This window comes from Sminthopsis crassicaudata, chromosome 1, assembly GCF_048593235.1.
Source record: "Sminthopsis crassicaudata isolate SCR6 chromosome 1, ASM4859323v1, whole genome shotgun sequence".
In the NCBI taxonomy this organism is placed as follows: domain Eukaryota; kingdom Metazoa; phylum Chordata; class Mammalia; order Dasyuromorphia; family Dasyuridae; genus Sminthopsis; species Sminthopsis crassicaudata.
In genome coordinates this window covers 495,629,348-495,642,226 of record NC_133617.1, presented here as the reverse complement: position 1 = coordinate 495,642,226, position 12,879 = coordinate 495,629,348, and the positions used below count along the sequence as shown (strand labels likewise).

The window sequence follows — 12,879 nt, the reverse complement described above, 5'->3', positions numbered from 1 at the left end:
CCAGGAGAAAGGGAACACCCCATGTGGTTGGACTATGCTCTTAGAAGGCAGGCTAAATCCATAGAAGAGTTTAGCACCCTAAAAGAGTAAGAAAGAAGGAAAAGACACTACAAGGCAAATTGCTATGGCCAACTATTACCTCCAAAGAGATTCAGGAAAGATGGCATTGGCCATAGACAGATTTATAGGGGAAATTTAACCCCAGAGTTTGACATTAGTCCAATTTCTGACTGGATACAGCAAAGTGGGGCTATCCAGGACCTCCACAGACATATGAAGTCAAACTGATCCCCATCAATGCCCTTCCCTGCTTGCCTCATGAAGTAATTTTAGCAATACTTCAGCCTTTCTCTGCCAAACTCATTTAGTTACTCGGGACCTCATCAAGTAGGTAGAGTCAACAAAACTAATGTCAACGTGAGGAAATGACAAATTACAGTTCAGTCTTTTGTTTTTTCAAAGCTCAGATTTTCAGACAGTCTCCCATTTACCTTTTAAGTTCTATTTTTTTCCAAAGGAAATGAAGTTTCATTACTTGAAAACACTGACCCCCAAAGCATATACCATCTCTATTAGAAAGTCAGTGCTTAAGGGCAACAGCAACTTTTATACCACCAACCTCTAGAAATATTTTGCATTTGGTAGGTGTTAATCAAATTGAGATGAATGTAGAAAAACCAGTAACCAGGGAGTTTAGTTTAAAAGCATGAAAGCACAGGCTATTTAGCCAAGAATAAAACTTCAGGGTTCTTAAGAGGGACAAAGAATATACAGCAGGAGATTAAAAACAAGAGATGGACTAGGCAAGACTTCTGAATGCATAATACTATCCATTCTTTCATGAAAAGAGTGAGATCTGCCAAGTTCTTTCAGTTTTAGTGCCAGGCTTTCTAGAAAAAATACACAGTTGTTCTTGGTTCATCCATAAATTGAGAAAAAAAGTCTTAGATGCCCTCCTTTTCCTTCCAAGCAAGTAGATGGTGCCTCAATAGCAAAGCTTTGAACTGGAGCTAGTGGAAGACCTGAGTTTAAATTTGACCTAATAGCTATGTGACTCTGGACAAATCACTTAATCTCTATTGACCTCAGTTTTCTCAGCTGTAAAATGGGGATAATAATAGCACCTTCTTCACAAGATTGTTCTGAAAATCAAATAAGGTTACACTTGTAAGAATCTATAGCACAACATGTTTAACCTATATTGGATTATTTGCTATTTAGGGGAAGGAGTGTGGGGAGTAAGGGGAGAGAAAAATTTGGATCATAAGGTTTTGCAAGGGTGAATGCTATATTTTTGCATGTATTTAGAAAATAAAAAGTTATTATTAAAAAAGAAGAAAAAGCAGCTTTAGCACAGAAGAAAGAAGACTTTAGAATCATTGACAGACAAGATTATTAGAACAACAGCATCCTAAAGTTAGAGAGTCTCAGGATCACTAATATACTTCCCTAAAGTTTAAGGGAGGAAATATTACTATATTTCTAGACCAGAAGACTTTTATAATCATTGACAGAACAATAGCATTCTTAGATCAGAGGGCCTTAAGTTCACAGATTTCAAAACCAGAAGATTTAGAATCACTGACAAATTGTTAGAACAGAAGCCCCCTAAGGTCAGAGGACCTTAAAATTATTGCTGTCTCCCCTAGAAGCAATATTACATCACTCCTACCCTCTGAAAAAAAATTATATACTTTTAAATTTTATCTCAGTATCAGTATTTTCTCCATCACACTCTTAATATAGATAATCAATAAAACAATAAATCTGTAGCATTTGTTTACTGTTAAAGTATAAATGCTGACATTGATAATTAAACAATGGTTCTCAAAAACAAGTCAGATCAAGCTCCAAAGTACCAAGAACTAAAGATTTAAATTCCCAAACCCAATCCAATTTCTCAATTTGAGAAGCAGGAAGAGAAAAGGTGCAGGCACATTTAAGACCACATTCCTCTCTTTTCTGTTTATTTGGTAACAAAGGCCCATCTTTATAACTTTACCACAGTGAAAAATATTCTGTAATTTAGACACAAAGATTTTGGTGGGTATACAATATAGCTTACAGAAGTAAGCATATTAAAAAATTCACATAATTAATATAGTTAATACATATTGATATTATGACTGCAAATTGCTATGGACAAATAATAAATATAATGTATTATAGCATGTAATTACAATATATTAGGCAATATAAAATTTATAAACCCCAAATGTATAATCTATATGTAGCATAGTAAGAAAAATATCAAAATGCATATCAAGGAAGTACATTATCACCAGTACATGCAAAACACTGCTTACATAGATACATATCAACCTTATATTCATATCATGAAGCATAATATAAAAGTTTATTGCAAAATGAAATGTCAGAAAATATATCTATCCATCTATAATTCAGTTAAATATAAAACTCATTTTATATATACTCCATTATTGGGCATCAGGTAGCCAACTACTTGAGAAATCACTTCTCTTGCTTTTGTTTTGTTTTGTTTTCCTGAAGCATCATGAGCAAGTTCAGTCACCAGAGACATAAACCTGACATTTTTATGATGTCCTGAGTTTCTGTATGGCTATGTTTACTGTACAACAAAGAACCTTTGGTTTTCAGTCAAAATTCTAAGCTTCTGAATGATTATCAATACTACCAATTCTAAGCTTGTAATTATTTAGCAATATCTGCATTTTCTACTGCCCTGCAGTACTTGTGGATGATGCTATCAATCCCAGGTGTCCATTCTTGGACACCACAGCATACACCTTTCCAAGGCTCTCCATATGATCTTCAAATTCAATTCTTTCAAGACTATAGTAGTCCATGAGTTGTAGCCAGGGATGTGATTGAACCAGCTTATACTACCTCAAGAGAGTTAAATTTTCAGTGTGAAGTTATACAAATGAGAGTGGTAAATGCTACAGATCAGGACTTGATTTATTCTTTAGTTGATTGTCTAGTTTTATTAAAATGGAGAAAATGTTAATAATGCAGATTAAACTTAAAAAAAAATAACTGGAGTAGAAAGATAAAAAGAATCTACTTTTAGGTAAAGACCTTCATTGATCTGAACAGATATTCTCTCTGGGACCAAAAAAACTCAGTTGAATTCTCCTGAACCCCCTGTGAATATCAAACCCAATTCTGTCTTCATTGGCGTCATCATCTTCTGAGTTCTTATTTAGTTGTGTTAGACTCTGATAGGCAAATAGGAAATCTTCTTAGGTAACTCATTATTTATTACCTGTTCACCAAATTCATATAATTAGTAGATAGTAAGTAGGTGTTCATGATGCAACAGATAGTATTTACTTGATTATGATGTCTTTGTATAGCCCTAATTCCCTGAAAGTATTTTATAAACACATAAGTTTATAAACAGGTTCTCAATTCCTTCTGTCCCTAATTTTATTCTTCATTTTCTGTAGCTATCAACTTCTGTTGAACTTTCCAAATTTCCATTCAAATTTTGAGTGCACCTGAATAGATATTTAGTCCATATAAGTAGCAGAAAATAACTCTATTACTTTTGCTGCTCCCTTTGGTGATATTCTTATATATAACTTTTGATGCCCTGTCCTTCTCCAAGTGGAATGTTTCTATCAATTCTCTTTTGTAGCAGGCTTTTTATGAACCCTGACATTCTAAAATAAGTGATCAGTGGTGGTCTTTTACCTTACTTCTGTGGCTGATACATGGATGTAACTAAAATTTTTCTGTAATAGGGTCATTCCTCTTAGTTGTTTGTTTGTGTTTTTTTTTTTTTTTTAATATCCTTGTGCTTTTTTTTTTTTTTTTTTTTAGCTCTAGCAATTTCCCATAATTCATTAGTTTCTCCTGCAAGATATAGTTGACATTATTGAAGGTGTTCATGGTTTGCTAAACTTCTGCCCACACAGATCAGTGTGAATTTGTTTGCTTCCTGATATCTTACTGTTCCTTACTTTATTAGCATCTTGAGTAAATTGCCTATTATTCATGGCACAAGCACATTTCTCATTCTATCTTTGAAAAACATTAAGATATTTAACACAAATTTAGTACACAGGCCTGATCACTGCCCCTTTTTTCCATCTAATTTCTTTTGTTTTTATCCTTATCTCCTTTTGTACTTTTAGAAAAATAATGGCTTCCAATTATTTTCTTATTGGCTGCCCTTGATTGCGTTATTTTTTTTTTTTTTTAACCTTTCTGGTACATCTCTTTTCTGGGGTATTTGAAAAGCAATTAAATTTAGTGTTTTTTTTCTAGAAATGCTTCAACTGACTCAAAAAAAAAAAAAAAAAAAAAAGAGTCCATTAAAAAAAATTAAGGTTAGATTCAGGTTTGCAGAATCTTGGGTTGTTTCTTGAGCTCTCTTTGCTCTTTGGTGCATTATTCCATTCCCTTTTGTGGTTTCTGGTTGATATAAAATATATTATTCAAATGTTCTTTCTTGTATATTCAAAGACCTCTCTAGAGGCCATCTTTCTTTTGGTTATTAATATCTTTTCTATGGTTTTATATGCTTTTTTAGTTGAGTTTTCTGCCTCCTAAGAGCTAAATTTCAGTGTTTTTCTTATAGTTCTATTGCTCACTTTCTTCCTCCTTTCCCTTTGATGGTATTTTCTCTGGGCCCTGGATCTCAAAGTTTGAATCTCTTTCATGACTTTAGTCTATGCCTAAGTGATTTCTGCGGAGGGGCAACAGAACTGGCCCCAGATGTATGCTGGTCTATTTGCTGTGGGCTTAGTGATGAGACATTTATATACACATGTCCTACTCTAGTTTCTTACATTCCTCAATTCTCTGGCACCACATTACTGTCAAAGCCCAAGCAAGCTTCTGATTATTGGCTTTCTGAAGAACTTGGGAAGGGGAAGGAGGAATTGGGTTCTCTTGCAAGTCAGTGGGTTGACCTATGCAATCCTGCCTAAGTCTGATAGGGGTGGATAGTTCTGGATAAAGGTTAGAGATTAATTACCCTTCTCTGCTGTTACTTCATTGAATTGTTTATTGTGGATTTTGGTATCCTAGACTATGGAGACAGCTAAAATGGCTTAATCTCTCACAGTTTTCAAAAGGTAATGAAGAGTGTAGAAAATGTCTAGTCCTCCATCTCATTGTTTACATGAACCTGATAACTGAATTTCAACATAATTGGTTCCTATGCTATTTTAATGTGTTTTTTTTTATTTAAATTTATTTATTTATTTTAATTCCCATTTATTTATTTATTTAAAACCATTATGCCAAGAAAAGGTCAATAGACTCCACCAAATTGCAAATAGGGTCCATGACCAAGAAAAGATTAAGAATCTCACAATATAATCTTATTATCCTAATTGCTTAAAGAAGTACTCTATTACACAGTAATTCCTTGTGGATGTTCTCTCATAGTATACTATGTTCATTTATTATTATTAAACTATTTTCAATTGTCATTTATTTGTTCTGCTTGCTACATTCTCTTTCCATTGAAAGAAAGAAGACAAACAAAAGCAAAATTCTTGTAACAAATAAACCTAGTAAAACAAAACAAATTCTCATATGCAAAAATGTTTTTCCTTTTCTGCCTACACACACACACACACACACACACACACACACACACACACAATAACATTTCAGTGCTATACATGGTCCCATAGCCTATAAGCCTTGAAACCATGGAGGCTGAGATGGGTGGGTCTCTTGACTTCAAGAGTTCTGAATTTTAGTGTGCTAAAACTAATTATATGTCTGTACTAAGTCCTGCACCAATATGATGAGTCCACAGAAAAAGGAGACCACCAGGATGCCTAAGGAGGAATGAACCAGCCCAAATAAAAAATGTTGCAGAGTAAAAGTTTCCATACTATTTGGCAACAAGATTGGCCCCAAGAATGATTGCTGCATTTCTAGTATGGGCAAAATAGAGAAACCCAATTTCCAACTTCTCACCAATTTTTTTACTCATTCTTTTTTTTTTTTTTTTTTTTTTTTTTTAACTTATTCCCACAGACAACTTAAAAGCACTAATAAAATACCAAACCCTCTACTTGAACATGTTAAAACAAGGTTAGCAGCCTGCAAACTATCTCACTTTTTACCTAGGTTTTTTTAAGGATAATAAAATTTAAAAGCTCACAATAACTTACTTCAAGTCATTCATATATCTTCTCACCCCACACAAATAACATTCTTTGACAACTCTACTTAAAATACTTGCTCTAAAATCAATCAGTTGTTTGTTCTGTTATCTTTATAAAACCTATATACCAAAAATGTTAATTATCAGCAAACTTTAACCTTTGGAGTAAAAAAAAATATGTGTGTAATTAGTTTAAAGCTCTCAACAACTAATTCTTTTACAATATAATGACATTTGGGGAGAAGATTCTGGGAAGGTGGAGGAGATTAGAAAACTTTCAGCTCTCCAAATTTCCTCCACAAACAGGCAAAACATTGCCTCAGAGGGGATGTAAAGCAGAAGAAATAAACAAAAGTTGCAAAGCAGTCGTGTCCTAAAGACACTTGAAAAGACTTCAGGAAAAATTCAATCTCCAGAGGTAGAGGTTTTGCCTTCACTCAGGGCAAACATCTCTAGGTCAACTCAGCAGAATCAACAAATAATAAGCCCTGCGGGCAGCTGGCTGGAGAGGCAGCTTCAGCCTTAGAAACATTCATCTCACTGTGTGGGGGTTTGACAACTGAGAAGGAAACGATTGAAGGATCATCCACTATCAAGGGATGGTCAGACACAACTGCACTGACCAGCTAGGGCATATAGGAGGGAAGAACTAGCACACATCTAATGAGTGCAGTAGGAGAGCGGCATGTACTCTATTGGCTGAAGGCACTTACAGCAGAGCATCCTGGTTTTAGTTCCAGGATAGAGAGGATAGCCATAGTTTGCAGCCATTAGAGGGACCATAGGGAGCAAGATCATTTGCGGGACAGAATGGTTGGTGGCCCAATTGTGAATAAAGAGGTAAGCTCAAGATGGAGCCCTGGAATAGACCTCAGAAAATAACAGGAGGAAAGACCTGAGGCTTGAGGCAACATTCCCCATACTTCAGGACTAGAATTTGACTATACTAATAGCTGTTAAAAACACAATAAAACAAACAAAATTAAAAAGGAATAAACAAAGGAGAAAGAACCCCACCATATATAGCTACTATGGCAACCAAAGATCTAGGTTGATATTCAGAGGAAGACAATGGAGCTTAAAAAAAAAAAAAAGAAAAGTACTAACTTAATGAGAAGTGTCAAAAGGTCCCACTTAAAAGGGATTTTAAAAATCAAATAAAAGAGATCAAGAAAAAATTAGAAAAGGAAAAGAGCAATTCAAGAAAATCAAGTAAATTATGAAAAAAGTAAACTAATTTGAAATAGAGAATCAAAAATAATTCCTTGAAAACTAGAATTGAACAAAGGGAAGCTAATGACATTCTAAGATACCAAGAAATAATAAAACAAAATCAAAAGAATGAAAAACTAGAAGCTAAATGTAAAACATCTCATAATAAAATCTGGAGAATAGATAAAGGAGAAATAAAAATAAAATAATATAAAATAGACTTTATATATACTAATAAAAATAATTATTAAAAAAAGAATCGATATAATATTACAAGAAATAATTAAGGGAAACTTCCCTTAGGTTCTAGAACAAGAAGGCGAAGCAGAAATAGAAAAACTCTAACAAAAGCCACATGAAAGAGATTCCAGAAAGAAAACTTACAGGAATATCATCACCAAATTCCAAAGAATTTAAAAGAAAATATTGGAAGCTACAAGAAAAAACTAATTTAAAAATCATGGAGCTACAATGAGCATTACACAAAACCTAGCGGTTATTGAAGAACTTAGAATACTATATTTCACAGAAGCAGAAGAGTTGAACTTGTGACTAAGGGTAAATTATCCAACAAAATTAAGTATAATTCTGAATGAAAGAAAAAAAAAGTATATTTAATGAACTGAAAGACTTTCAGGAGTTTGTGACAAAAACAGGAGAACTTAATGGAAAAATTGATATATAACATTGAAGACCAATTATAATAAAACTCTGTTGAGTCATATATATTTCACATATATACCTTCATATGTATATTATATATAGATATGAAAAGATAGTTTGAAAAAAGTATTTGGGCTGAGCTGAGTATGATGGAATGATTCTTTTAAAAACAATGTGTAAGGAAAGATAAAAAGAACTAATTATCTTAATAGGCATAAAAGGAAAACCAGATACAGAAGAAATTAGTAGAAGAGAGATCAGGGAGTACTAGAATCTTATTTTCACCTGCAATGGGTTAAGGAGGGAACCACATATATATATATATATATATATATATATATATATATATATATATATACATATATATATATATATATATATATATATATATATATATATATATATATTTAGAAGGATATAAAAGCCTTCTAAATTCAGAAAGAAATAAGAGGGCAAAGGAATAGGATTAGGGAGAAGTTAAGAAAAGGATTCTAGGAGGGATGGGTAAATTAAGGAATAGGAGGACAAGGTTGTTGATGGAAATAAAACAGAAGAGTGAAAAAAGATAGAATAAAAAGGATAATGAGGAAAAAGAGGAAGGAGAAAAAATATAAGAAGTAATTATAGATTAGAATGTGAATGGTTTGAATTTACCCATGAAATGGAAATGGATAGCAGATTAAAATTTTTAATTCAATAATATGTTCTTTCAGGAAACACTAAAAATTGAGAAATATACAGAAAGATAACATTAAAGGTAGGAATAGAATTTTTATTATGTAAAAAAACAGGGGTAGTAAATGTGATCTCAGACAAAGTTAAAGCTAAAACATGAAATCAAGAGGAAAAAAAGGGATGTGTTAGGAATATTACAATATTTTAGACCATTTTAAATAAATAGTACATGCCTCCAAAAACAGACACAGGAATTCTATGAACACAAACACAGAACACTTTATACAAATAAAATCAGATCTAAATAATGGAAGGAATATTTTTTTGTTCATGAGTAGATTAAAATCAATATAATAAAAAGTGATGATTTTACCTAACCTATTTATTCAATCAATAGAAATTTAAAAATTAAAAAATTATCTCAGTGAGTTAGGAAAAAAACAACCAACCTAATTTGGAAGAACAAAAAGTTGGGAATTTCAAAGAAACCAGAGGAAAAAGATGCAAACAAAGTAGATTCAGCAGTATCAGACCTATAACTATATTACAAGGTATGAGAATTATCTGTATAAAATGGGTAATTTTGATTGTTTTAAATTAAAATTTCCTTGTATAAATAAAAAGGTATGTACCTCAAAATAGAAGGAATGCAGAAAATTTGGGGGAAATCTTTCAAAGACAATCTCTCAGATAGTATATAATTGTGTTGGAATGTTACTGTGGCATAGGAAATGATTAGCTGGTTGATTTAGGAAAACATGGAAAGATCTGGATTTTTGAAGGAAGATGCTATCCACTTTTGGAGAAACAGATGGCAAGTTTAAATATGCAGAGTACAGTCTTACATATATATATGTGTTTATAGATATCTATATATGTATATGTATGTATCATTGCTTAATTATAGCCTTCTTTAAGGCAAAGGAGGGGGAAGTAAAGTAAAAAGGGCACAGCAGAGAACAAAAAACTCCCAAACCCTACAAGAAAACAAAGTAAAACAAGGTAGCTTTGAAAACAGTATGTAATATTTCTTATACAGATTTTCTTGAAATGGAAATTTATTATTTTATGTTGAATCCTCTCTTATATTCTTCTATGTATATGGCAGAGTTTACTTTTTCTTTTCTCATTTTATATTTAAGTTGAAGATAAATTTAAAAATACTCAACATTTTAAAAATATAATGACATTTAAAATGTACTTGTTTCTCATGGTTGCGTGTGTGTGTGTGTGTGTGTGTGTGTGTGTGTGTGTGAATTAAATAACAATCTGATAAGGACTAAGCAAATTTAGTAAAATAAATCAGTCTTTCTAGGAAAGACTTAGGTCTGAGAATCAAATTGTTTTAGATTCCCATTAAAAGAAATGTTATTAGGTATTGGTCAACCTGCCATGGGGGGGAGGAGGAGGGGAGGAAGGAGGGGAAAAATTAGAACAAAAGGTTTGGCAATTGTCAAGCTGTAAAATTACCTATGCATATATCTGGTAAATAAAAACTATTTTTAAAAATGATGCATCCAAAAAAAAAAAAGTTATTTTATAAATACGAACATATCATAGAAGATGCCTTTTGTAGCCTTTGATGTATTTATATCACTTAGTTTTACATTCTGTAATAGTTTACTTCAAGTATTTAAAAATGAAGATATGGCAATTATGGGGTAGAATTTATTTTTTTACTTTAAAATAATCTGAGTTTGACCTTGATAAAGTTGAGCTTTCTTCGTTTGAAATAGGGTTTTAATAAAGGGTTCTTATTTTTATAAATACTTTTGGGGAGACACCCAGTCAACACTTGTCTGTTTATATGGAAGATCTCCTGAAAAAGGCAAGTCATGAAACTAACTGAAATAAAACTATAAAGTTATTATCTCTCAATAACAGTCTTTTCAGTAGCATATTCTAATGCTTAGCTATGGCATATAGCCAAAACAACACACATTTATTTTTCTTAGCTAAGTGAATTCAGTCTAACATAACAGGGGCTGGAAAAAATATTTTAGTGCATTAGGTATAAAGAATATGAAAAATAATATGTAAATTATTTCCTTTTAAGTTAAAGGTTTGGGGATTTTTAATAAGAAGACAATAGCATCCAAAATAAAACAAATTAAAAAAAAAAACCCTAAGTTGTCCATTTCCTGTAAATATTTTCCCCCTCCCTGAGGCTAGGGTTAAGTGACTTGCCCAGGGTCACTCCTGTAAATACTTCAATGCATATTATATCATCTTCTAAATCCATAGGATTAATAGGATAGAATAGGTGGAGAATTGGGAATAGAGTGGTATATTACCTGAAAAAAAGCAATCAGATAAGGACTTGGAAACCTAAACCCTTACTTCTGATCCTGCATTTTCTCCATTTAAAATACATCCTTTTTTTGGGGAAAATGCTTCAAATGGATGTAAAGAAATTATGCATAAATGTTATTTCTCATAGCTTCAAAGGTATTTTAACAAAAAAAGATATCTGATACCATAAAATCATGTCAGAAAAGGTAGAAAATGGGGCAATCTAATTGAATTGCAGTTGGAAAACTATAACCTAGTTTTTAAAACCCCTTTGTACTTACCGTTTGATGATTTCTGTCACAATAACGCAGTCCAAAATAATCTATCTCCACTAGGTTGATGTGATGGAATATGTAGTCAAGGATAACAGAGCCTTTCGTTGACTTCTGTAAGAAAGAATTTTCAGAATCTTTTGATAAAGACAACACAATCATAGACATAATTATTAACTTTGTATAATACAGGGACAATTTTATAAAATCTGAAAAAAACAACGGAATTTTACTTGTTCTATAATTATTGCTTCAGTTCTAAAGTAGCTTAGATTTGTATACATCTATGTGTATATATATCAAGCAAATTGACAAAGAATTTAAAAATTATAGCATTTGTATGGTTCTTTTTTTTTTTCCTTCTATATTTGAAGGCCTTTTCCCCTGGTCATGTGAAGAATTTATCATTGTAATTGTTAAATTTAACCACAATTGTCTTGAAGTTTATAGGATAAGTTGTTTTAGTTTTTCCAGATATGATCTTGCATTCTTTTGATTGTAATTTTGTTTTCTGGAAATTCTGGGCAATTTATTGTACTGTACTATTCTTCTGGAAGACTACAATTCTTAAATTGTCTATACATCTTATTTTGGAGACCATGATGGTTTTTCTTGTTTAGAGAGTAGGTTTTCTTTTAATGCTATTCCTTTTTATGTTTCTCTTTTTATTAAGATTGGCTTTCTTTATTGACCCTCTTAAACATGAGATTTGTCATCATGGAGGAGATTTTTTTTTTTTTCTTGCTTACTCTGCTAATTATTTCTGCTGTGCAGGACATAAAATCTGATTTCATAATTCTTATTCTCTCTTAAATCATTAAAACATATATTCTCTGGTTCATGTCTGGTCTCTTTTAGTTGAGCTGGAAGGCATCTTCCTGTTGATGTATATATTCAAGATTTTAAATCTTTCTATTTCTGATCATTTTGGTCTATTTTTCCCCATCATATTCTTCTGTTGCTTACTACTTCACCCCTTAGATGGAGATTTCCTTGAGGGCTAGATCTCTAAGCTATGTAAGCCTCATTCCATAATGGAAAAACCACATTTCCTTAACCTCAGTCTCTACTCCAAGTGACTTCTGAGGATGTAGCATCTCTATGCTAATCCCTTTTCCTTTGGATCTCTGCCCTTATCCTCCACATGCTTATGCTACTCTCCATTTTCTTTCGTTCCTCAGTTCTTATGTTGTCCTGCTACAGCACCTTTCTATAATAATTTCCCAAACACAGTAAGTTTCTCTCTTTCCTGATTCCTCATATTTGCTGCATGTGTTAAAGGTAAAAGGAAGAGTAGAGTTGTGTTTGTTGTTGCCTCAGAATGACAGAATAAGGGCAGAAGTAGGCCAGTGGGTTAGGAATCCTAGTCTGCAGCACCAAAAAGGGAACTGTTGAGAAAATCTCAGAGCATCATGGAGGATGATGTTGTACAATCCCTCCATAGCAAGAGGGCAGAAGCAGAAGGGGTACTAAATGAATGAATTAGGAATTAAGAATTAGTATTCTCTGCTGTCAATTCATCAAATTAGATTGTTAACCTATTAGACTTCTTTTTGTCTTGATAAATATATTTTAGATAACAAATAAATAATTTAGATAAATTAAATTTAGATAAATAAGGCTAAAGAGTTTACCATATATTTCCCACTC

At 32.3% G+C, this 12,879-nt stretch overlaps 1 protein-coding gene across 1 annotated transcript in view; it reads right to left on the bottom strand.

Annotated features, from left to right (window-relative positions):
• The window catches only part of LOC141550617 (band 4.1-like protein 4A), a 165,206-nt gene that overhangs the window by 110,645 nt on the left and 41,682 nt on the right, over positions 1-12,879 (bottom strand). Inside the window, exon 2 of the mRNA XM_074281445.1 lies at positions 11,239-11,343. Within this exon, the coding sequence (XP_074137546.1) occupies positions 11,239-11,343 (105 nt within the window). The remainder of the gene's footprint in view (positions 1-11,238; positions 11,344-12,879) is intronic.